General features: G+C 39.0%; 1 protein-coding gene across 1 annotated transcript in view; it reads right to left on the bottom strand.

Moving 5' to 3' along the window:
- Positions 1-26,914, bottom strand: part of MYO3A (myosin IIIA) — a 172,989-nt gene that overhangs the window by 39,379 nt on the left and 106,696 nt on the right. Inside the window, exons 19-25 of the mRNA XM_022580201.2 lie at positions 19,778-19,931; positions 18,326-18,414; positions 16,188-16,317; positions 10,727-10,806; positions 10,205-10,282; positions 7,461-7,666; positions 1,350-1,461 (exon numbers count right to left, since the gene is read on the bottom strand). Of these exons, the coding sequence (XP_022435909.2) occupies positions 1,350-1,461; positions 7,461-7,666; positions 10,205-10,282; positions 10,727-10,806; positions 16,188-16,317; positions 18,326-18,414; positions 19,778-19,931 (849 nt within the window). The remainder of the gene's footprint in view (positions 1-1,349; positions 1,462-7,460; positions 7,667-10,204; positions 10,283-10,726; positions 10,807-16,187; positions 16,318-18,325; positions 18,415-19,777; positions 19,932-26,914) is intronic.

Raw genomic sequence — 26,914 nt, forward strand, 5'->3', positions numbered from 1 at the left:
AGTATAGTTGATTTACAATGTTGTGTTAGTTTCTGCTATACAGCAAAGTGAATCAGTTATGAGAAAGACAAATATCATATGACATTGTTTATATGTGGAATCTAAAAAAAATGGTACAAACGAACTTATTTGCAAAACAGAAATAGAGTCACAGATGTGGAAAACAAACTTATCGTTACCGAGGGGGAAATCGGTGGCGGGGGCGGGGGGATAAATTGGGAGATAGGAACTGACATATACACACTACTGTATATAAAAGAGGTAACTAACAGGCCTAACTTTTCATCTGAACGTATGAAGATTCTGTCCCACACTTCCCACAGCTAATATAGATTTCTTGGCAAGTGCGGCATGTCAGTCTACGTCTATGGAAGAGCTGAAAGCAGTTACTCTTGAGTGGTCAATCTGAGTACTTCTTTGCCTTAGCTTGATTTTCTTCTCCATCCTCCCCCAGTGATACATTTAGTGCACTCCCAGGACCTGGTCCTGTTTATCTCCTTATCCCCATCTTGTTTGTAATGCTCTGAGGATATCTGAGAAGTAAATGCATCCTTTCTCCAAGAAGCCACCTATCTTACTTCCATATTCAAAACAGGTTATGATTTTGTACTTCATTCTTTAAGGCAGGGGTCCCTGACCCCCAGGAGGAACCGGGCCGCACAGCAGGAGGGGAGCGGCAGGTGAGCGAGCGGAGTTTCATCTGCCACTCCCCGCCGCTCCCCATCGCTCCCGTTACCGCCTGAGCCATCCTCCCCCTGCCCCCCATCCGTAGAAAAACTGTCTTCCATGAAACCAGTCCCTGGTGCCAAAAACGCTGGGGACCGCTGCTTTAAGGGATTAAATAAGCTAAGATCTCACAGGCTCTCAGATCTGATACATAAACACACCCATATCCAAACACCTATAGTGTGCGTCTAGTAATAACATTTCACTCTAGATAAATTTCAAGTTTACAACAAAAGCAGATTTGAGAATTAGGAAAATAAAGAAAAACAGAATCCTATTGAAATCATTATGATTCTCGACAGCTTTCTGACTATATTTGGTGCTGATAAAATAGAGAAAATATAAAAGTCTGTTTTCTAGACTCATCCATTCCATCTTTTTTTGGATAGCTCTTCAAGATATATTTTTCTTGAATTTCTTAAAAGAAACCTTTACGAGAGCAAAATGTTTAATTCTGCTGAAGAAGGAAACCGTTATGACTTTATCAATTTTCTTCCCCTATTTCAAGCTAGAGATTCTATAACATGAAAAGCCATGATACTTTCAATCATTGTAAAATGTAATTCTCAGTACATCCACAATAAGTATGAATTTTTTTCTTGAAAATTATATGAAAACATTACTTTTGTTTTTCCAAGAGCCCAGTTATCAAGACCAGCTTTTTCCAAAATGGTGGCACAGGTGTCAGGGCTCAGTGGAGGTTCTTCACACCACTTGTAACAGAGAACGTGGTACCTTTGAACGGGAGAGAGGGCTGGTTAGTATTTCATAAAAGTTCAACGTCTCAGGAGCCTGGTGGGCTTCTTAGAACAACTCTGCAGTAAACTGAATTCCAGACTGACTACTTGTGTAATTTGAGCATTGTTTTTTACTTCAGTGATGCTTTTCAACACAACACTAAAACCCCATACAAAACTGTCATTCAAAAAAAAATTAACTGGATATTTTTTAGAAAGCAACCTTTCTCTGGTCACTAAAAGCAGAAAGACCGCAGTGGCAGAAGCAGAGGGAAAGATTTCATTCATTTTTTTCATCTTCACAAAAACACTGGGAGCTGATCTTCAAATTGGATGAAGGAGTTTAATTCTACACAAACTTCCCGCATTACAGCAACAATTGAGGGGAGGAAGTGAGTAAGGGCTTAATGCAGGAGGGAAATGAGAGAGGAGGAGATACTGCCCATCCGCCTGTGTTCTAGATGTCATCTCTTCCTGCCCCTCCTCCTCTTTTCTTCTGTGTATTTTCAATCCCCTTTCTCTCTCCTCCCTCCTCACACTTAGCGCAAAGCAATCCCCCGAGTGCCTCTCCTCTGAAATGCTTCCATATCCCCCACTAGCTTTGTGGACAAACAGAAAGATGGTTTAGGATAACTGTCTCCAGTTCCCTACTTCCCATCACTCCTCTGCTCCTGGGATCTTATTTAATCGCATACGATCTTTTAGTGATGAAGCCTTAGCCGGTTGTTTTCCATCCGAATCCTAAGTGTTCCTTCTGTAGTTCTCCGTCTTGACAGAGTGTCCCTGAGATTCCCAGCCCACCCTGCCCCTCCCCCATTTCTCCTCCTCCTTTTCAGTCTCCTCGACATGCCTCCTCGACTTGCTGCTTAAATGCTAGGGCTCTACAGTGCTCTGTTTCTTTCTAAGCTCTCTCCACGCGTCACGTCTACATGCACGACTCTGACTGTTCCCTGTATGTGATGATTGCTCTACATACATCCTCAGCCCTATTTCCATAAACTGGGAACACATTACTTCTGACTGCCTACCCTACATCCCCACCTGCTTATCCCACAGACACTCCAGACTCAGCAAAATGCATCACCTTTTCCTTCTTATCTCTGTGAATGATGTCACCCCTTCTTAAAGTACTAAAGCTAGAAATCTGTGTGTCATCCTAGATTCTTTCCTATTCTTCACTCGGTGTATCCAACAAGCTTAGAAGCCTCTCTGAAATCCCTGTCTTTTTCTCTAGTCCTACTGCCCTTACCTTAAACCACCTCCCTACTGGCTATGTGCGTCTTCACACCCTCCTCCCCGCTTCCTAGCCGATGTCCACAGCTCTGTCTGAATTATCTTAATAAAATGAAAATCTGATCAAGTCCTTTCCTGACTTGAAAGTGTCCGAGAATCTCCCAAGTTCTAAGCTGGGACGGCAAAAGCAGGTGCTTTCAAAGGCTGGGCAGGCCACATGAATATGTGAGCCGGGAAGCGTGACAATGTGGGAAATGCAGAAGTCACACCTGCTGAAAGGCAGTCTTTAAAACTGGTTGCCACGCATGATGACGAGTCTGCATGCTCCCTCCTGCTCTGCATCCCCGCCCGCCTTGCTAGCCTCACCCTTGGCCATCTTCCACGGACATCTTGAGCTCCAGTCATGAAAGCTATTCACAGTTATGCCAAAGGGCCACATCTGCTCATGGCTCGATGCTTCTGGATGTGTCATCCTCTGTGCCTGTATGTCCTTCCATCCTCACTCCTTGTTCCCTCAAAGAAGACGTACTCTTTCAATATTCTAGAAACGCTCTTTAACAAATCTTCAGTGGATAGACCACTGGACTAACATTCTATTTCCCCGTGTAAGACACACCGGCTGATGTCCACTGCACACTTGGGGTGCGTGGGCAGCAGCTCTGCCTAGTGTGCCTGGGCGCTTCTGCTCCCACCCGGGGAGCTGTGTTTGCTGCCAAACCTGTTCATTCACTTGGTGAGGAGTTATTCAAATAAATATCAGATAAACTGATGAAACGTGAGTGAGGAAAGCCAGAGGGCTCTTTCTCGAAAAGTGCATCAAATGCTTTGGTAAGACCTTCTAAAGAAGTACTTATTCTAAAAAACTATGGAATTAAACATGGATGAAGCCATTACAGAAGTTGGAGCAGAATCATAAGAATCAAGGAATATTTAGCCCTGTGATTGTTTCAGGAGTTATCTTTAACTTCTTGCTTCACCTCAAGAAATATGAATGGAAATCATACATAAGGGATTATGCACAGTTTATGTAAGAAAGAGTCAATAAACTCTGATTAGTGGACATTATTCAAAGAAAAAAATAAGCCTATATCAAAAGATTGAAAAATGAATACATGTTGATGTTCTAATATATATATTACTATTATGATTATCTGCTTTCTCTGAATTTCTACTATAATCTAAGAAGTCTCCCCCTTTTCTCCTCACTCCCCCCAGCTCTACTTCATGCTCCCAGACCTGCACACTTTTAGTAAAAATATCCACTCTCTTTCATTCGTGTAACAAATACTTATTGAACACCCAGCATGTGCCAGGCACCCTCCTAAGTGCTGGGGACACTGCAGTGAACACGGCAGACCAACACCCCGGCCTCCTGGAGTTTATGTTACATCGTATGATAATGTAGATAATTAGATCCCTATTCCCACAACTAGTCTGGACTGTGAGTTTCTTAACGTCAGAGGTTCTTTTATGAATCTTTGGGTTAAGATCTGAGTTAATCTTTTGTTCAAGGACTGGAACATAGTGGGTCTGCAATTAAATGCTTGTTGAGTGATTCACGGACTGTCTCTGGGACTTGCCATGGAAATAAACATCTAGGTGCACCAGATGAGCTTATGGAGGAAAGCACCAGACCTGTGCTTTGTTGTGCCTCTTGTTTCAAATCCAACATACTGACTCTGCTTTGCTTTTTATGGGTTCGCTTCATGGTGTACATTGTGGTATTTTAGACCACAGCACAGTAGGTAGTAAGTAATTCGGGGAGTTTGAGGCTGAGGCAAAAATAATAATGAAAATAATTATAGCTGATGTGTATTGTCGACATTTGGTTCCGTCTACAAACTTCATATATGTTACTTCATTTAATGTTTATAAGCACCTGTAAAGTAGATATTGGTACTATTATCATCATCCTTATTTGCAGATGGGAAGATTGAAGATCGAACGTTACTCAAGTAACGCTGAACAAAGTCACACATTTAGTAAGTGGCAGAACTGGGATTCAAACCTGGGTTTTCTGATTTCAAAGCATGTGTACTTACCTCCTTCACTACACTACTTGCTTCGCTAAGTTCTGTTTGTTTTAGGGCTCTGAAAGCCAGACCATTGTGTATAGGTGCCTGGTGGGAAAATGGAGCCAACTTCGGTGGCTTCTTAGTATAAGGGTTCATTTGAAATGACTACAGTAAAAACCCAGCGTCTTGTGCAAAGTAAGTTCACGTTATGTGTCTTCCTTTAGGATTATTTCTTTGTCACAAAACAGAAGAGTTTATCTACAACAGAATGGACAAAGGGTCTGATGAATTTTGCATCTTACAAGGAGGGTTGGTCAAAGGCTAAGCCAGACAGAGGAGGGTTATTTAGTCCTATTTACACCTCCACAGGGCCTTTGCAAATTGTCCTGCCTTCCTAAGAGTCTAGCCAATTCGGATGACAGTTTTCAAATTAGTGACAGAGAAAAGGCTTAGCCTTTTATTTCTGGAGCTCCCTAGATTCAGAACAGTTATTCACATGTTCTCCATAAGCTTAGTTTTTTCCCCTCTTCATTTATCATGTAGTAATTTGCTATTCTATAATAGCGTGGGACTTGGAAGCATATTTAAAAATTTATTCTCACCTCTGACCTTCCAAATAAGTTACTTTCAAGTACAACATCATCAAGAAAATCAGCTCAGCTCGTCTACGGGCCATATTGTAAAACCATAGATAGTTTTGAAACTACTAGTTTAGTCTAGCATTTAAGGCTCTCTCTTCATAACTTTACCTGACTGGTTTGCCCATCTGATCCCATCTTTATAATGTCTGTCACGTCAGTGACACATACTGCTCAGCCAGTCTAATCCAAGTCCCTCTAGTTTTTGGAACACCAACCTGTACACCAAGAAAGCCCCTTCCTGTCTTCTCCATAAACTATGCCCACCATCAGATCCCTGTTTAGCACTCTTTCTTGATATTCTCTCTTATCAGCCTTCTTGGAGGTCATCTTTCTCTTCCCTGAACTCTTACACTATGTACCATCCCTTTGGATCTTGGTATTTATTACCCTGCATTGTTCATTAACCTCTATGTCTGCAGCTCTGAGAATCCTAACTGGACTGTTAACTCTTGAGGATCAAGCAAGCTTTAAAACTCAGTGTCTTCCACAGTACTTAGCACAGTGCCTTGTATATTAAAAAAAGTCACTGAAATTTAAGGGTACTTATATTAAGATTATATTAACGTTACCTATATTGATAGTTAAGCAAGTTAAAGATGATCTCTTCTCCTAAAAAATGAAAAGTATAATAATAAGGTCAAATTTTAATTTGAAATTTGAAACTCAAGAATGTTTGGGTTACCTGCTTTGATGTACAGAATGGAGAATTTACCTACTGGCCAATAAGAAATTCCAGTATTTTTTATTTCTTCAGTTTTGAATATAAAATTGTGTCTGCTCTGTGAGAAGTAAAGTCAATGATTAAATGTTGGCTGTACTTCTGAACTCTAAACCTTGAAGTTTTTAAGTCTGTCTTAAACTACTATAGAAGAGTTGCCAATATGAAAGTCACTATATTTATGTAATTTTGCTCTCTGTCATGAAAATGTGGTAGGGTTTTCTTTCTATCAAGGCAGTTCAAATGAATACCTTTCTTTCCTTTCCTAGGTCTCTAAAGAAAAAAAAATCAAAAATTACCATGAATTGCTGAAAATATGCAAAAAGAATTAGAATTCTCATTTCATTTAGAAAGGGTCTTGGTTACCCCAAGTAAAAGAATGTTTGACACAGACAAGACAACGTTTTGTGGTTTTTTTGTGATTGCACAGTTCATTGTGCAATCACAAAACTTTGTTTTATTCTTAATATTACTTTGTACACTCTTTAAAAAAGGCAGAGAATGTTACCTATGGAGACTTCCTCAAATGCTAGGCTTTACCTGAAAATTGTAATAGACTTCACTTTTGAAAATTGAAACTTCAAGTTTAATGGCTAAATCATTGAATTGATGGGCATTTTCTGATACCAGTTTCTGATACTGGGCATTTCAAACATTAAATGTATAAGATATTGAGCCTCTATAGTACCACTAGTGTGTTACTTGATCATATACATTTAATACATAACTTAATTCATTTTACATTAATCTCGAACATTGAGAAGGACTCCTAAAACCTAATTGCTTCTGTATGTCGTCTAAATCCCCTTTAGAGACTATCTCACTCGATCCTCATAACGACTCTATCAGGCAGTCATGAGGAAAATGAGGTTTCCTGGAGGCCAGGGTTTCTCAGCCTTGACACTGTTAATATCTTAGGCTGGATAATTCATTGTTGGGGGCGGCGAGGTTGTCCTGTGCATTTTAGGATGTTTAGCAGCATCTCTGGTCTCCACACACTAGATGCCATCAGCACCCTGCCCTCCCACCAGTTGTGGCAACCGAAAATGTCTCCACACATTAACATGTTTTTTGAGGGTCAAAGTCTCCCCTCATTGGCGATCACTGGTACCGGCCCATGGTCACCCAGCAAGTGGCAGAGCTAAGATGAGAACCGGCTCCCCAGAACAGAATCTCAGGCCCCTCTGTCATCCTGTCTCTGACCTGGGTCTCTCAGCTGACAACAGAAATTTCCAGCCCCAGTTAAGAGTTACCTGCTCTTTCGACACACAATCATTTTCATGAACAAAATGCCTCCTTTCTAGAACCCCTGCATGATTCTCTTTCTGTTTCCTATCATTCTTCTCAAGGATTTTTACTGTACATGGAAACTAAAAAGAAGGCCACATACCGCTTTATAAAGTTGGCAAAAAGTATCCGATGTGAGTATCCCTGCCTTCGAATTCTCGCTGTTTCCAGAATGCCTGTGTAGCGAAGCTGGAGCAGGACTTTCTCTTTGTCGTATTTTCTTGCCTGACGTTCATTGTTTGGTTTGATGCAGCGGACAAAGTGAGGTTGGCCGACCACCATTTTAGATAACAAATCCATCAGAGAATACTATAATATGCAACAAAAATAAAAATTCCCAGCGTAGCATTCAGAAACTTATGAGCTCGCAGGTCTTTCTTTTAATTATAAGAATAAAATCTGAAAACTGAGAGTTACACAGTAATTCACAATGAGGGATATATGTGTTAATAAATATTTTCTTGATAGTATATTTTTAAAAATACATATTTACTCATAAAAATGTAGAGGCAATAACTAGGAACTTAGCTATTAAAAGGTTGCCTGTGAATTCTTTTTTTTGCGGTACACGGGCCTCTCACTCTTGTGGCCTCTCCCGTTGCGGAGCACAGGCTCCGGACGCGCAGGCTCAGCGGCCATGGCTCACGGGCCCAGCCGCTCTGCGGCATGCGGGATCTTCCCGGACCGGGGCACGAACCCACGTCCCCTGCATCGGCAGGCGGACTCTCAACCACTGCACCACCAGGGAAGCCCTTGCCTGTGAATTCTTAAGGCAACTTTAATTAATAGACGAAATTATTTTTGATATAGCTTGTTTGGAAGTAATTATATCCTCTCAGGGAAACTGGCCAAATTACAATATTTAGCACACAATCTGGTTTCCTCGTTATACGATTACTTTCCTTGTCTAGTTCTTTTTTTGTAGAAAGTATGAAAGTAAACACTTTAATCCCTCTCAGTATCATCTCCTAGTTTAAAATAAGGACTGAGAAGTTAATGCATTTTACTATGTAAGACACAGTTATAAAAATAAGCAAATCCACTTAAGTATTCTAATCTGCTCTAGCTTGATAATCTTCTGATTTTAGAAATATTTTAACCACATAGATATGAAAACCGTCTTCTGCAGCAATACCGTATTAAAACAGCAGCCAACTGCTGGACAACCAAGTATAACACAGTAGGATAATCACGGCTCAACTAAAATGAAATCCCAACCAACCAGTATGTCAAAGACCGGGATTACGGTCGTTGGCAAGGCAACGAGTGTATGAACATAGACAGCTGTTGACGGCTGAATCTCCTTTACTGATGGAAACATAAAGCCTGGGTTACAAAGCCAGTGCAAACCAAATCCTGGGATTGGGCAACTGACAAAGCACTGGGTTTGCACAGCTTCCTCTTGGGCACCGACACTCAGCTGTGAGCTTCTTCAAGCAGCTGGGGTCTGCCACTTTGGGGCCCTGTTCATAACATTTATCTGGGAGTCATCATTGCAAACGTCTGCAAACTAGAGATAGAAAGGTGATAGACGTGTCTGTTGGCGTGCTGAGCAAGAGCTCCCACAATTTAGGCACTGGTGCTCCTTAGGGACCAAGGCAGAGTATTATATCATGTTCATCCTCCTCTGCAGAGTGAAACATAACTTAAAATATGGTACATACTATACGGAATTGCCTCCTATCCCTTTTCACTGCAGCCCGAGGTGTAAAACGACTTTATGAATGCGTGGCTGGAACATACACACACTGTTTGATGTCAACAACAGTGGTATGATAATGGTCTTGGATGACTCACTTAAAGACGAAAATAATCTGGCTGTAAATACTTTCAGTCCTTCAGCTGTGCTGCAGCCTGCTGTAAGGTGGATGTACCAGCAGCAAACGAGATATTAAGCATATAAATGCACTACGTGCTACTCAAAGATGTTAAGCACACACTGTCTGCTACGAGCTTAGGACTTGAGAAATATTTAATAAAGCTACCCAGTTATTTTTAAAAGTATTTCATGACTCTGTTAGGGAACTGGATTTATTCACTGAACATGTAGTAAATTTAACCCCATTTCCTCCCCTTCTCCCACATTACATGATATTAATAAATTTCTAAATTTTAGGTGGTATTTTATTCATTTTCATTGGCTCGTTAGTATGATTTTATCAGAGAGATAAACAAGAACTGGAACCAATAATGAAGGCAGGGTCATCTAGAGTTTGTTCTCCAGGGCACAGAGAGAATGAAGTGCTTCTTTTCTTTCCTATCTCTCTCCTATCTTGTCCAAGGAAGAAAGGTCACCTTGGTCCTATGCTAAGGACACAGTGACTCACTTCCTTGGCATGTTAACTGGTATTTCCCTGGTGTCCCTTCTCTTTGTCCCATGCCTACACCAGTTCTGTTTTTCTTTTGAGGTGTTCAGCTCGTCTAGGTACAGGGAGATGTGGAATGGAGGTGGATGTTCAACCTTGTCCCATCTGTCTACCTTAAGATCATTCAGGGGTGGGAAGGAGGGCTGACGGTTTTCCTACCATTGAATTTCAAACCCTTTTAGGCTTTATTCTAGTGAAAATGTGTTTGGTTCTATGGACAAATTGTAACCAAGCTACAGACCGCCATTAAGATTGACCTAGTATACAATAATTTCATCAATAAAATACCAAAGTAAACCAACCCATAGGTTTTTGAGAATGCACTGTAATATATCGTGTATCTAACAGATAGTAAATGAAATACAACACAAATTCTCTTTTGCTAATAGCTCTCTGATATTTGTTACTTACTTTTAATCTGTAACTCCCATTTAGAATAAATAACATGCCTAAGCACACACAACATAATTTAATATCTTACTCTAAAATACGATGCAACCGTTTGTGTTTTCATGTTGGTTGTCTCTCTGGCGTGACGGGTGGCTTCTCCAGTTTCACCCTAAAACCCAGAAAGACAGCGATAGTTCAGCACCTATTGTAATTTATGCTCTACAGGGAGCACGTGGATTTTTCCTTAGTCTATACCTTCACACACATAAAATAACAAAATGTTGAATTTTAAGGTAATTGTTTTGCCAGTCTCATTGGGATTTTAATCAGTTTTGCATGGAATGTATCTCTGACCTTAGCTAATACATTTTTAGTTGGTCTTAGAGTAACATTAAAACTAGCTATAAATGAAGAGTTAGGAATATATCAGAAATGCATGATTATCTTAGTGACTAGCGGTAACATGAACATAACATAAATATCTGTTTAAGTAGAAAAGAAAGATCAAAGGGAGAAAACGAAGGGAAAGGCTGTTTACTCTTATCATACAAATACTTCCATTGTAAAGGTTAGATTCTTAGACTCAACTGCCATGAAAAATACATTTCCTTACCTTTGTCACGTTGATTGATTTTTCTGAAGTCCTCATTTGATAGTTTATTACGTTTTTAGTTTTAGAATATGGCAGATTACCTAAGGGAATGTAGATAAAATTAATACACCTTTTGGAATCCTTAATGGTAGAAGATTTCCTCCATTTACTTCAATGTTAAAATAAGCATTGCTGGCCCTGCAATATTCATACTCACGTGCTTGGTTAACTAGTTATTGAGACACTTAGAAATAAAATAATATTACTTGAAAATGTATAACAAATTTTAAATTCAGAAAAACACTCCAGCTTAGGGACTAGAAAAAGGAGAGGTAAGTGTTGGATTTCCGTTTAATTGCTACAAGATATGGGGTGATTAGGACAAAGGGAGCAATTTGCTTCTTTGTGTGTATGTGCTAAATAGCATCTGAGACTTCCTTTAATGCAAATGTAAGCTTTACAATGGGCCTTAAAAATCATACGGATCATTAATTCACATGAAGTGGTTATAAGCAAATCAAGTGTGGTTGAGGGCAAAGGACGTTTTCAACCTAACATTCAGAAATATATGCCTGGTGCTAGGGCTCTGTAATTGTACACAACCCAAGGCTGTGGAAAATCACAGCGTAGTGAGAAAGATTACGTCCGTTGAAGCCAGGAAGACCTGGGTTTGCATACCAGCCGTAATGTTTAAATTGTGGATCATCTACTTAGTCTCTGAGTCACAGTGTGAGTCCATAAAATGTGGATAATTACGCCTACCTCACAGGATTTTGATGACAGGTGACAGTGTGTCTGGCCCGTGGTGCCTGGAAATGTCAGCTCTCTTTCACTCGTTGCCCACCTCCCACCAAGCACGATACACCAACTAACCCATGAGCCAAGAGTTTATCATCCTAGTAGGAATGTTCAAAATATCTCCAGAATTCCGTATCACTTCAGGAAGATTGTTTCTCTTTCATTCTTGCAGGCAATGAGGCTACATATTTTGGCAAATTCCTCACAATTTTTTTTTGTGGCTGCAGAAGGCTGGCTCAGAGATGAGGGCGCAGGAAGGAGCCCTGCCTGGGGTGCGGCTGGCAGCGCCCTGCTCTGCTCTCATCCCCTTTCCCTCATCACCCCAGGAAAAGTGCTGGGCAGGGGGTGTGACTTTCGTGCGGGGCTGAAACTGCATTCGGCATGGTTCCCTCTTGAAATGTGACTCTTGCTGAACAGAGCTGAGCGGACAGAGACGGTAACTGATGACCATCAGAGGGGCAGCTTCAGGAAGTATGCCTACTGTTCTTTTTCTTTCTTTCTTTCTTTCTTTTTTAGGATTACCAGGGAAAGTTTTAAAAAAATAATTTAATTGGGGGAAAAAGTGATCATAGACTTGGAGATTTCTTGGAAGCATGATGAACATACAAAGTGCTAGAAGCACATGAATTAGGATAGACCCTTTGCTTAATAAATATCATTACTTAATATTAACCAAACATAAAGTAAAAATTTAAGTCTATCTGAAAATCAAGCAGCTAGGGGAAATTTAAAGATTACTAATTTCCCTTTAACAAAATTTACACACTAACCATAAAATTATTTAACAACAAAATAAAGTGAGAGCCTTTCAAAAACTCATTTATGCATACCAGAAGAACTAAAATTAGCGTAGATCTTAATTTCAGAGAAATATATCCTCTTTGCATCTACCGTTGACCTGATGAACGAACCTGTGATAAAACAAACTAGAGATTTGAGCTGCCAGCAATTCTGATGTATTTCCCCCTAATGCTGGCCGAACTATATTTCATATTTGCATGCAAAGGGCCATGGTTATTTTAGAATCTTGGAGACAGCATAATGTAGAACCAACGAACCTGAGCTTTCAAGCCTAATTCTAAGACTTCTCAGCGGGGTAACGTTGAGAAAGCAGCTCAACGTTCCCCAGTCTCAGTGTGTCATCTGTAAAAGCAGTTCCTCCTCAGAGTGTTGTTTTTAATTTATTTATTTTTGGCTGCGTTGCGTCTTTGTTGCTGCGTGCGGGCTTTCTCTAGTTACGGTGAGCGGGGGCTACTCTTCGTTGCGGTGCGTGGGCTTCTCATTGCGGTGGCTTCTCTTGTTGCGGAGCACAAGCTCTAGGCGTGTGGGCTTCAGTAGTTGTGGCACGCGGGCTCAGTAGCTGTGTTGCACGGGCTTAGTTGCTCCGCAGCATGTGGGATCTTCCCGGACTAGGGCTCGAACCCGTGTCCCCTGCACTGGCAGGCGGATTCTTAACCACTGCGCCACGAGGGGATCCCGAGTGTTGTTTTTAGAAGTAAATGAAAGTACTTGGTACAGTGACTAGCACACTGCAATTTCTAAATAAAGTTATCTATTGTCATTGTTATTATTATTATATGTGTACACATCTAGCTGAATGTAAACCCCAAACACCTTTGACAGCTTTGAGGTTGAGTTACTGAAACACCTTTGACTATAGAGTTCTGCTCTCCTCCCTGGCCAACTAGACACTGTTCTGCTGAAAGTCAGGAGACATGGCATAGTACTGAGAACCTGGTTGCATATTTTATAAGGGTGAAAACATGAAATTAGATGCGTAGATGCTGTTGGCAGATACAAAAAGAGATGGCTATCTTTATGTGAATTCACTTTATTAAGAATATTTATAATATATATCATCTTTTAGAGTTAATATGAGACAAGGGAGAGCCGCGTCAATCTGTTTGTGCTAAATGCTCCAAAGTTGGAGCTTTAATACAATTGTATTGTTTCTAACATTCAAAGGCTTTCTTTTTTTAAAATTTTTATGGGAGTATAGTTGATTTACAGTAGACAATTGTTAAAGTCAAAACTGAAGACCTTTTTTTATGAACAAGATAAAGTAACACAAACTGGATTACCTTCTCACCTAAAACAACTAAAAAGACATACGAAGTCTATGGAACAGGTTTTTTTTTCTTTCCCATTTTTTTACTGTGGTAAAATAGACATAACATAAAATTTAGCATCTTAACCTTTCTAAGTGTACAATTCAGTGGTATTAAATACATTCATAATGTTGTGCAACCATCACCACCATCCATCTCCATAACCCTTTTCATCTTGTAAAACTGAAATTCTATACCCATTAAATACGAACTCCCCATGCCCCCCATCCCAGCTCTTGACAACCAACATTCTACCTTCTGTCTCTACGATTCTGACAACTCTCAGCACCTCATATAAGTGGAATCATGTAGTATTTGTTTAGGAGCAACAATTTTTGCATGAAGCAACAATTTTTGCATCAATATAGGACACTGATCCCTGAGAGAGAGGAAACAAATGAGGTGAGCCCTATGATTACTCCAGCTTTCTGTCCAGAGGGTTTATGTTGCAATGCAGGGAGAGGAACCCAATGAAGCCTGGAGAGAACAGATGTAACCAATAGGAAACAAACAGCAAGATAGTGTCAAGCCCAACCATATCGCTAATCACATTAAATGTAAATTGTTTGATCACCTCAATTAAAAGGCAGAGATTATCAGGTTGGATTTAAAAAAGCAACGCCCAATTATATGCTGTCTACAAAAAACCCACTTCAAATATAAACTCAAAAATAAGTTGAAGTTAAAAGCATAAAAAGATACACCATTTAACTACTAATCATAAGAAAGTTGGAGTCTTCCTATTAATATCAGGCAAAGTAGATTTCAGAACAAAGAATATTACCAGACATAAAAGAGTTATTCAGTGATAATAAAGGGGACTATTCATCAAGAAGATATAACAATTCTAGATGTTATGCATCCAATAACAGACCTTAAAGTACATAAAGCAAAAACTGATAGAAATGAAAGAAAAAATAGATAAATTGACAATTATAGTCAGACATTTCAAAACCACTTTCTCAGTAACTGAGAGAACCAGGAGAGAGAAAACTTGTAAGTATACAGAAGATCTGACCAATATTATCAACCAAGTTGACCTAATTGCCACTTATGGAATACTCCACCCACCAACAGCAGAATACACATTATTTTCAAGTGCAAATGAAACGTAAAACAAGATAGAGCATATTCTGGGCCATAAAACATGTCTCAATAAATTTAAATGAATTAAATCATACAAAGTATGCTTTCTGAGCAATACAAAATTAAATTAGTAGTTCATAATAAAAAGATACCTGGAAAATCCCAATATATTTAGAAATTAAATGTAATACTTATAAATAACCCCTATAAATGCCTATATTAGAAAAGAAGAAATTTTCTTAAATCAATGACTTAAGTTTTCATCTCAGAAATCAGAAGGCAAAATAAACCCTGAAAGAAACAGAAGAAAACAATAAAGACAAAAGCAAAAAAAAAAAAAAAATCAACAAAATTAAAACTAAAAATTCAATAGACAAAATCAATGAAACTAAAAGTTGGTTCTTTGAGAATATCAATAAAATTGATAAACATCTAGAAAATCTATCAAGAATAAAATGAGAGAGAACATACATTATCTATGTCAGGAATAAGAGAGCTGATATAACCTCAAGATCTACAGACATTCAAAGGATAATAGGGATTATTATCAAATTTATGTCGATAAATTTGACAGCATAGATTAAATAGATATTATCAAATTTATGTCAATAAATTTGACAGCATAGATTAAATAGAAAATTTTCCTAAAAGATACAACCTACTCTAAAGCTAATTCAGATTGACATGTACAAACTGCTATATTTAAAATAGATAACCAACAAGGACCTACTGTATAGCACAGGGAACTCTGCTCAATATACTATAACAACCTAAACAACTAGAAAAAGAATAGATACATGTATATGTATACCTGAATCACTCTGCTGTACACCTGAAACCAACACAACATTGTTAATCAACTATACTCCAATATAAAAAAAACTATATTTCAATAAAAATTTTTAAAAAAGACTTTCTCAGGAATAAAAGTCGGTAAAACGTTCAGAAATCAATCTATGTAACTCACCATATTTACAGATATAAAGCAAAAACAAAGCAAAAACAAATGATAATTTCAATAGATGCAGAAAATTCATCTATGTACGTCAAGAACTCATCATATTTTACTGTCTAAATATATGCTCTTTATTGTGTGTCAGTTATACCTCAACAAACTATAAAAAGTGAAGTGCAGAGAACAATTCTGAACTCCAATAAAGAAAAAGACCAAACTACATTTTTTTTCTACTTAAAAGCAAATGCAAGGATTATATGGTTGGTTGGAAAAAGGCACACAACTTTTTAATCAATTAGGCAGAACTCACTAAACCTGTAGAACCTCAAAGACTCATCCAATGTTGCCCACTCCTGACACAGCAGGTAATTCTGAACTCTCTGAAGGTGACGGTGCTCTTTTAGTGAGCAGCTAGGACACCACCGTATTTTCTGGTGAGTAATTCAAAACTTTTCTTTAATGGAAACCTAGCTTCTTTGTAAAAATAAAACCAACTCACACACCAAAAAAATGGAAGGAAATTGCCTCAGCTTACCTGTTTTTGTTAGAGGGTGGCTGACTAGCTGCCGAATTACACTGTCTTCTGACGACCTCAAAAGTAGCACGATATCAGTTGGAAGGGTGTCTCTATTTTTAGCTAAGAACCCACTTGCGTTATAGATGACCTGTTGATAAAGCATGTTATCATCATTGTCACAGTCAGTGTCATCACCCTCATCCTCACCAGCAGCATCGTTATCATTACCAACAGGTATTTACTGAGAGCTTTACTTAGCGCTAAGTGACAGGTACACAAAGATTTACAAAGGGTGTCCCTTACAACTTGGTTGGAAAAGTGAACCTCTCCAGGCTTACATTATATCTTTTCAGAGAAACATTTGTGTCATAATGATTGTATTTGGGTTGAAATAATCAAAGAGGTTTGATTCCTCCCATTTATTATATCATGTTGGAAATTTTGTGGGTCTCCCTTCTCTATTTGGAGGGTTGGGGCCACCAAGGTATTCTCATTTCTAAGATAATTGGTTCACCTGCAGTGAAAAGGCTTTTATAGATTTAGTCTCAGTAGTAGTGTGGTCTAAATACACTGTGGGTGTTTGTGTTTCTGGCACTTCTAAATAATTTTAAGATTTTTAAAGATCAATGCAACCCAAAGATTTTTGTAGGATGGTCCAATGTGGCTGTTGTTATAGACTGAATTGTGTCCCTCCAAAATTAATATGTTGAAAATCTAATCCCCAATGTGACTGTATTTTGGAAGGAGGTAATGAAGGTTAAATGAAGTTTACTGTAAGAGTGAGGCTCTAATCCCACAGGACTAGTGTTCTTATAAGAAGGGGAAGATACACCAGAGATCTCTTTCTCTCCCCCATACGTACACAGAGAAAAGGCCATATGAAGGCACTGGGAGGAGGCAGCTATCTGCAAGACAGGAAATAGACCTCACCAGATGTGTTGGCACCTTGATCTTGGCCTTCTAGCCTCCAGAACTGTGAGGAAATAAATTTCCATTGTTTAAGACACTCAGCCTGTGGTATTTTTGTTATGGCAGCCCAAAAGACTAATACAGTTGTTAAAAATAACTGGATAGGGTTTCCCTAGTGGTGCAGTGGTTGAGAATCCGCCTGCCAACGCAGGGGACACGGGTTCAAGACCTGGTCCAGGAAGATTCCACATGCCGCGGAGCAACTAAGCCCATGCACCACAACTACCGAGCCTGCGTGCCACAACTACTGAAGCCCGTGTGCCTAGAGCCTGTGCTCCACAACAAGAGAAGCCACCGCAGTGAGAAGCCCGCGCATCGCAACAAAGAGTAGTCGCCACTCGCCGCAACTAGAGAAAGCCCGCGCACAGCAACAAACACCCAATGTAGCCAAAAATAAATAAATTAATTTTAAAAGAACTGGATAAAATGATCATAGGAAATTCTTAACGAATATTTTAAAGTAGGCTTATTTGGAAAATCACATGCTGAAAATCATGAGAAAGGTTATAACTGTGATATTTAAGGTAGATTTTGTTTTCAATGACTAAAGTCTGGACTACTGACTGACACAGAAGTTCTACTAGACTAGAACGCTCAGGGTTCTGTGGTATTTTATTTTGTTTGTATATGTCTATGAATTCTTTCTTGATTTGAATATCTTCTTAGTCCTCCAATATTTATAACATCATTGTGAGGGAAAGACCTGTTATTCTCTACAGAAGGGAAAGAAACTGTCTCCTGGGTTTCTTTCCATATGTAGGATGGCATATCTGAGGTATGCTCTGGTATAGGAAGTGTATCCACCAATGCATAAACACTGCTTCCTCTGACTGCATGACAGCCCATCAGTTAATTCTAACTAATCAGCTCAGGGATCTGGCCGTACCTCCAGCCTGGTACCTTCTCTTGTTGGGAAGGAGGAAAGACAAAGGCTGCCATGGACAGAGAAGCAACTCAAGTCTGAAGAAGGCAGTTTATATAAAAGGTTCTCGGCTATCATTAAAAGAAGAAAAAAATAGGTATCCATTGGCAGCCAACCACATGCCAAGCCACACCTCAGGATCAGAAAGATGTACTCTTTATATCATTACAGCCATCTATAAATATTTTGGGCCATAATTTTCATGGCCTTATTATTCAATGAAAGACTAAAGAGAAACTCAGTTATAATGTTTCAGAGTTCTTACCTTTCCTGCATAATGGTGAATTCCGAAACTAACTTCCATTCTTTTAGGCCTCCAGAAGTACTGTGATTTCAGATTACCTTCAAATTTTTCTGTAGAAAAAAATTTAACTCCAATATCAAGCATGTAGGAGGGCCTCAAAAAATACCGATTGAGGGCTTCCCTGGTGGCACAGTGGTTGAGAGTCCGCCTGCCGATGCAGGGGACATGGGTTCGTGCCCCGGTCCGGGAGGATCCCACATGCTGTGGAGTGGCTGGGCCCGCGAGCCATGGCCACTGAGCCTGCGCATCCGGAGCCTGTGCTCCGCAACAGGAGAGGCCACAACAGTGAGAGGTCCACGTACCGCAAAAAAAGAAAAAAAATACCAATTGACAGAATCATCTCTTTCACCATAAAATGGAAAATGTGCAGTGAATAAACACAGAAAATTTTATATAGTTATTACAAGCAGATTTGTAATATAATTATAAATGGTAAGGCAAAACTTGAGATCATGAATTTTACCATTCCAATACGATTTAGGTCAGCAGGTCTCAAACCTTAGCAAGCATCAGAATCACCTGGAGGGTTTGTTAAAATAGACTGCTGGGTCCCACCCCCAGAGTTTCTGACTCAACAGGTCTGGAGTGGGATCCAAAAATTAACATTTCTAGCAAGTTCCCAGAGGATACTGATGTTCCTGGCCTGGGGACCCCATTTTAAGAACCACTGGTACAGAGGAAGGAAACTAAGTACTTGAGATTGTCCAGAGAGCTTTGTGAAACACAGCTGGATGTGAAGCCATGAGCCTAGAAATTTGGTATTTTGGTTCTCTTTTTTATAAGAAGAGCTATAGGTTGTTATTGATTACATAGGAAACACAATAGGATCATACAGGCATGTCTACAACAGTTTTACCAGCACAAGTTCTCTGTTATTTCATGTCCTAGAAGGTACATTTTAACATCAAAATCAAGGGACTAGTATGAAATGATTTCCCCACCACGTTGGGGTTATTTTCTTTTCCATCTAGTATCGTCCAACTAGAGAAGAGAATAGGCAATCAGTGAGTCAGATAAATGACAAGAACATCACAGATGAATTTATTTCCTCCCTGTTAGGTATCTCATTTCCAATTCTGGAGCTGTCCTTTTGCCCTGTCCTCCAATTTCTAGTTTTGGGCTGGATAATTACTAAGGTCATTTCTAACATAAAATCCTATGATTGGGGCTCTACCATAATATAAGGAGAAGTCCAATACTGAAACTTGTTTAATTCATCACTAAATATTTCACCCTATTATAAACATTCACTGGTCTAGGTATTAGATCCAAAGCCTCTTCCCCAAAGTTAGGTATGCAGGCTTTGTCACAGCAATACTCTACTAGATATTTAAAAACATTTTTTAAAGTCATTCATAACTACATGACCGTATTACATGAAAACTATGTAGACATACTGAATTTAAAACTCACCTACAAGAGTTTGGTCGGTGGCCTTGGGAAATCTACACTCTTCATCGAGGAGGGACAGTAAACCCATTGGCTTCTGCAGAAACATATCTAGGAGAGGCCGGTTATCTTCGTATTCAATAACTCTAGCATCCACATCTTCATTTATGTATTCATTCTATAACGGGACATGATATGTATAGAAACACTTAACATTTTGTGAACAATATGTAACTTGGCAGCAATTACCTGAAATTCTACTTTACACATATGATAAAAAATTACTCCCTATGACCTTGCCCTTAAACTGAGGGTATCATTTTATTTCTTTCTCCCCAGAAGTGCCAGTTCATTAAAGTTAGCACTGATGATACTCAGGGTAGTAATAAAAAGTTTCTAGCTTCTATGCTAGAATTACAGGCATCTCCAGTTTTCCAGGTGCAGGAGACTATGCTGTTAATGAGCAGTAATAAAATCATGTTCCAGAATTGATAGAATATTAATGAGGTATATCTTAGGGTTACACTTCCCCCAGTTTAAGCCTTTTATCTAAATTCAGAAATGCTGGATCTCTCAAGAACATAGTTTTTCAGTCATGATGACATTTACATTGTTTGGGGTGAACGGCTGTGGGTCACAGGAACAACCAATGGCTGGAGAACCAAGAACACGTAGGTTCCCATCTGGGCTCTGCCACTTGACGAGCCATATAGTCCTTTGGAATTTTCTTACTCTTTAAACTTCTGTTTTTTCCATCTACTAAACAGAAGTAACAATCTCCATCTAACAAAGTAATAATATCTGGTAATCACTAGTAATCATTTGTGGTGGAGTATAATATAAAATGCATAAAATAAAAACAATAATTACTGTAAGATGTTGGTACCGGCACAACATAGATACTGATGATCTATTTTACAAAAAGGACAAGAAGAATTGTGCTGTAGCTTTGCTTCTATGACTTTTGCCTTCATACTGGGTCCCCCTCACCCCCAGTGCTGCAATGTGTAAAAGACAGGACATAGACGACCTCTGAACTCGGACTTGTAGTGATGCTTACATGGAGGGTTCCCCCCACTTTCTCAGGTGATAAAGCAACTATTACTGGGGAAGTGTATCAAATAATTACTGACTGGGGAAGAATGCCCTGCACCATTCACAAACGAAAGTTACAGGCTACTTTCATTACCATTTTAATATATTCTTTAATTCATTAAATATTTTCATTGAACACCTTACAATAAGGCACTGTGATGGGTGATAAAAAGATGTTTAAAACAAACTCTCTGTCCTCAGTGGATTTAAGATAAAATTTGAGTGATTAGCTTTGTAAATAAATACCCAAAATGCAAGGTAACACGGGATAGATAAATGCTAGGTACAATGTACTAGAGGAGTTCAGAGAAAGAGAATTTATTTCTGGGATCTTCATGGATGAATTTAGCCAATGGCAGGTGGGGCATTTCATAAGCCAAAGTTTTAATCTCTGCTTTTGGGGCCTTATAAAATTGAAATCACAGTCAAGAGTCTCACCAGGAAAAAAAGTAAATGTATACTTTTAAATAAAACAAAATCTAATATGTAAAAATGAGGCAGAACCCACTGGTCTAAAAGTTAGATCACCTGAAAGACATTCAGTTTACCCAGTACAAAAAATGGAAACAATGTTTGAAGTTTCACAGCTTTTTCACTTGAAGGTAACCCTGGGAGATGTACACAGACCTAGAACTACGTGACTGTCAGACACATTATGCTGACAGCATAGTATAGCTTAAATGGCAACTGCAAAGTTCAAAAGAGGTTTTGTATATTTTCTATGGAAAGCGTTCAAGGTTAGGGTCTAAATCAATGCACTTGTCACTTCTATTTGCCTGTGTCAAAATCCGCTGAGTGCTTCGGTGGCAGGTCATACAGAGCAGAGTAACTTGGAAAACAATGGGCTTAGACCTTTAAGATACTTGTTAGTATCTCCAGGCAAACGAATGGAGAAAAAATGCTGTTACTCAGGATTCACAAAGCACTCACTTTTAGTAGTTATCATGCCTAAAACAACATATTATGTATTTTTATGGCCGTAATGATTTCAAAATGTTCAGTTGTTTTAAGTATGTGGAGAAATGTAGCTCATGTAACTACTCAGAAAGTCCTCTGCTATGTCCTGTACATTAAACAAATACATTTAAAGCAGATGAGTAGAGCTGTTAACTACAGCAAAACTGAGCTGTTTAACATATATAATCCCTACTCTGTTGAGATGCTCCCAATTCTCTTTTGAAAAAGGGATCATTTTAAGTATACACCAAGGAGAGAGGAAGTGAGAAGCCGTGGGTGTTAGAAAACCTCATGCCTGAAACAAGATCTCCTTGTTCTGCATTGAACTTTGAGTGTGAGGCGTGGAAGGACATAGCAGTAAGAAAGCCTATGGAAGATGCATCCACAGCTATGGCCTCAACAACAAGCTTAAATACTTTGGGCCAAAGTGTCACCCCAGGAGGGATTTGAGATTACTACCTTGAGTCCTCAGACTCACACAGCAGCGTGGGAGGGTGGCCACCATAAACTGATAGGGCTGCAAGCTTCCACATGCTCCTAAGGAGGTGAAAATGCAAGTGTGGACTGCTCATCATGGATCACCAACACAGTAAAGGCTCCACGCGTATCACTCAGGTCTCACCCCCTCAGAGAGCCCCTTCCCCGTCTCCTGGTCTGATCCAGCAATACCCATTCCTCTACTGGTCACTCTCTATCCCTGCCCTGTCTCAGCCACCATGCTTTAAATTATTTCACAGTATTTCTAGCATTTTCACTTATCCTCCCTCTCTCTCATTAGAATGAAAACTCCATGAGGACACGAACTTTTATTCCCCTCTGTACCCTTTTCCTCTGTCTCTAGGGAGACTTGGGTGTGTTAAATAAATTACAAATGAATGAATGAAGCTCTGAGTGACTTTCCTGGGAAATTATCTTCTTTCTCCTCCCCCAGCTTTATTGAAATAGAATCGACACAGAACACTGTGTAAGTTTTAGGTGTACAATGTCTTGATTTGATACACTTATATACTGAAAAATGATGACCACCACAGAGTTAGCTAACAACTCCATCCCACCACATAATTACCTTTTTTTTTTTTTTTTTTTTTTTTGGTGAGAACATTTAAGATCTATTCTCTTAGGAACTTTCAAGTATACACAGTATATAGGCAGCCTAGCAGACTGCATCATCATGTAAAGGATAAGCAGGTCTTACCTATCCCCCCAAAGCACCACGTTATCATTTTACTGTTGGAGAATATGTTTTTACTACCATCTGGTAGTTTGGCCTAAGTCTGAAGTTTCAAAAAGAACTTCCTGAAATCAAGGTTTCAATCAAGGAGTTTGGCTTACATGGTATTTTCTTTCATGCAAGATGGGTATATGCAGTAACAGGGCATACTGAAGTCTTACACTGAACTTGCACCTGGGAAATGAAGTCATATCCTTCTCATATAGGTAAGTCCATTACCTGACACTGCTTCACAGTTTTAGGTATTTTAGAATCTGGAAATATTTTAACAGTTGGTTTAGAGGATCCTCAATATTTATTCTCCTGTGTTTCCTGTTTCAAGTCATAAATCACTATCTCTTATTTTTATAAGTTTAGTCCACTTTTTAATGATTCTCTGCTTCAAGTCATGGGAGAAGAATGAATGGGATTTATATCAGATGGTATTTGCAGTTCACCTAGGTTTGTGGCACCATCTCTGTGTAGAGCGTTGCAGACAATGCTACGTAATGAAATTCCTTGAACATTTGTGGAGCACCTGCCATGTGTATATTTAGGGGCAGGTGGGACTGGGGAAGGTAGAAATAAAGATGAAAAAGGTAGAGTTCCTGCCCTTTAGAGCGTAGCAAGAATGCTCTCTGCCTTTCCATTCCAACCTTTAAGTTACATCCTAGGATTTCTTTGCTTTTGCTATATTCTCTTTTTCAGTTGTTCCATCTCCTAGGTCTATATCCTTCCTGTTAGGTGGTCTCTAAGCTCTCCAGCTGTCACAGTCTCTGTCACCACTGCCACCTGCCTCAGTGTTACTGTTCTCTCCAGTCTCCTTCCTTCCAGACTTACGTTGATTTTCCTTGGCCTTTCATGTGAAAATACTGTCTCTCTCTCTTTTTCCTCCCCTCCTTCCCCTCTCTCCCTTCTTCCTTCTTTCTTTCTTCAACTAGATGGAGCACGTTTTCTTCTGTACAAGAGAATACTTCGTAAGTTCCTTGTTTCTTCTGAACTTCGCTTATTTGTTTGTTCGTGAGAATATCCTGGATGGGTATCAGAAGACCCAGGTTCCGGCCCTGGCTTTGTTTAACCAGCCTGGAACGTTGGGCAAGTCACAGGGAGTCATTTGTATCTATGAAATATAAATGATCTATTTAGGTTTCTTCTGGTTCTAACATTTCAGAATGCCAAAACTGCCTGCCTGTGTTGTGAAACTTAATGAATAAATGAATAAACGTTCTGTTGACAGAACATTTACAAGGGGGAAGAAGCCACATACACATTTATGCCCTGACGCCTGTCTTTTAGTGAAAGAATTCCTACTCACCAACTTCTCATGTGAGTGTACACACTCATGAAAATACTGCCTGCGTGGAAAGAAACCATTGAGAAGTTACTCATTCTAAGAGAAAGGCTTTATAGGTTGAAAATCTAGGATTTAGGGTGTTATCAGTACTTGAGGTGCACTATGTTTATTATATTGAAAAAAGACATTTTGCCACTCTTTATCTTGGAATAATTTCAAACTAACAGAAAAGGGGCAAGAACAGTACAAAGAATTCCCATGTACCTTTTACCCAAATTCCCCGATCCCTAGCATTTTACTGCATTTGCTTTATCATTTGCTCTCTTTCTATATATACATATTATTTTTAGTAATAACATTTTACTGAAGTAGCTAAGTATTAAAAAAAAACTAAAAATGAAGAAAGCACAGTGGTAAATATGCATGCTGTAAAAATCTAAACTCTTGATGTTAAGTAAAATTTATGATTGGAAATCTATGTCTTTCGGTATTTTCTATTCAAAGCTGATATCAATGGTCTCGTTCATTTTTACGTTAATAGCAAGCCAAAGAGAATGTTGATCATCATTCATTTGAAATGACATAGGTCACTAATTCAGAATTTGACAAGTAAACTAATGAGAAAGTATTTTGCATAATTCCTAATAAAATATACATGTTATATTTTACATATATTTAAGAACTTTGGAGAAAGGAGATTTAGATGATGCTCTCTAGAAAAGTTTCCTTTTTCAGAAAAAGAGATATATACATTTTGAGATGAAAAGTTTCATCTAGTCACTTTTTGTATGTGGTACCTAACCTTGAAAAGTCTTTAAAAGCCATAAAGGATTTTACAAATTTATATTCTATTGACAGGTATTGGTTTAGGATAAGGAGGAATTTCAGTTAGGAATTCAGACGACATGTAGTTTCCTGTACGCCGGGATCTCTTTCACCTTAAACTATTTTTGCGTTACTGTCATGTCTATGTCTTTACCAAAAAATTTTATTTCAGTTTGTCAATACTATGTTCTAACCTTACATGTAGAAAACTATAGTAACTGTATACGGATTGATGCTCCTATAGTAACCGTATACGGATTGATGCTCCTATAGTAACCGTATACGGATTGATGCTCCTATAGTAACTGTATACGGATTGATGCTCCTATAGTAACTGTATACGATCGATGCTCCTACAGTAACCGTATACGGTCGATCGATGCTCCTATAGTAACCGTATACGGATTGATGCTCCTATAGTAACCGTATACGGATTGATGCTCCTATAGTAACTGTATACGGATTGATGCTCCTATAGTAACTGTATATGATTGATGCTCCTATAGTAACTGTACACGGACTGATGCTCCTATAGTAACCGTATACGGATTGATGCTCCTATAGTAACCGCATACGGATTGATGCTCCTATAGTAACTGTATACGGATTGATGCTCCTATAGTAACTGTATACGGATGGATGCTCCTATAGTAACTGTATACGGATGGATGCTCCTCACTGTATACTTCACTCAAAATTATTTTTAATCATAATTAAAAGATTTTTTGAAATATTATCAAATTGTCAAAATAAGTACCACAAATCCCCACATCACATTCAGGGTGTTGGCCAACTTCGCTGATAGAAAAGAAGCAGACTGAGTGCAGCATGGGTGTTGAGAGAGGGACAGGGAGGACCCAGGAGCCCAGGAGGCTGCCTGCGGGAGCCAGAGAGGGAGAGTGGCCTGCTCACAGCCAGGAGATGCTGCAGGGATGTGCCATGTGTATCTACTCATTTGGGTACCAGCTTTCATACTCACTTAGTAGGTGAGAAGTTTAAGGAACATTTGTGTGTGATCTCAAACAGTAGCCTAAAACTTGGCCAAGCATTTATAAAGGAAGATTTATTGCATACCAAGGGTTTCTTAAATGTACAGCTGTCTTAATGCTTAAGGAAAATGCCTGTAAAATTGCCTTTATCCCTTGGAGAGCTCACATAAGACAAATGCCACCACCATCACACACATATGGCACGTGCAATAGGGAAGAAAGCTGGATATAAGATAAAAATTCACACTTTGCAAGCAAAACAATTTGAAGACATTTATAAGGGGTTTGTTTCGAATTACCCACATATTTTTTTACCAGATGACTGATGCTTTTTACTTTATGATGATAAAAAACGTTGCAAGGATAGATACTATGTAATTGAACGAATCTTTGTTCTTTGTAATTGCCGCAAATTATGTGTTGGAGCCCACATTCAAATCCTCAAAAGCTTTAAACTTTAGGATATGAACAGCTGGAGATAAAATTCATACACATCAGCTTCTGTGAGAAGCTAGAGACATAATTGCAGTTATTGTTTCCATTACATGCTGTAAATAGCTTCCTGCTTATAAAATGACTTCTGACTTTTAATTTTAAACCCATGAGTGCATATATAAATTATATATGTATATATATGTATGCTTATCTTTTAGCAAAACAAATATTAATAGCTCATTTTAAAAACAAACTTTAGGGACTTCCCTGGTGGTGCAGTGGCTAAGAATCCGCCTGCCAATGCAGGGGGCACGGGTTCGAGCCCTGGTCTGGGAAGAGCCCACATGCGGCGGAGC

This window comes from Delphinapterus leucas, chromosome 2 (genome assembly GCF_059928025.1).
Source record: "Delphinapterus leucas isolate spDelLeu-1000000601 "Yukka" chromosome 2, BTC_Dleu_Yukka2, whole genome shotgun sequence".
NCBI lineage: Eukaryota > Metazoa > Chordata > Mammalia > Artiodactyla > Monodontidae > Delphinapterus > Delphinapterus leucas.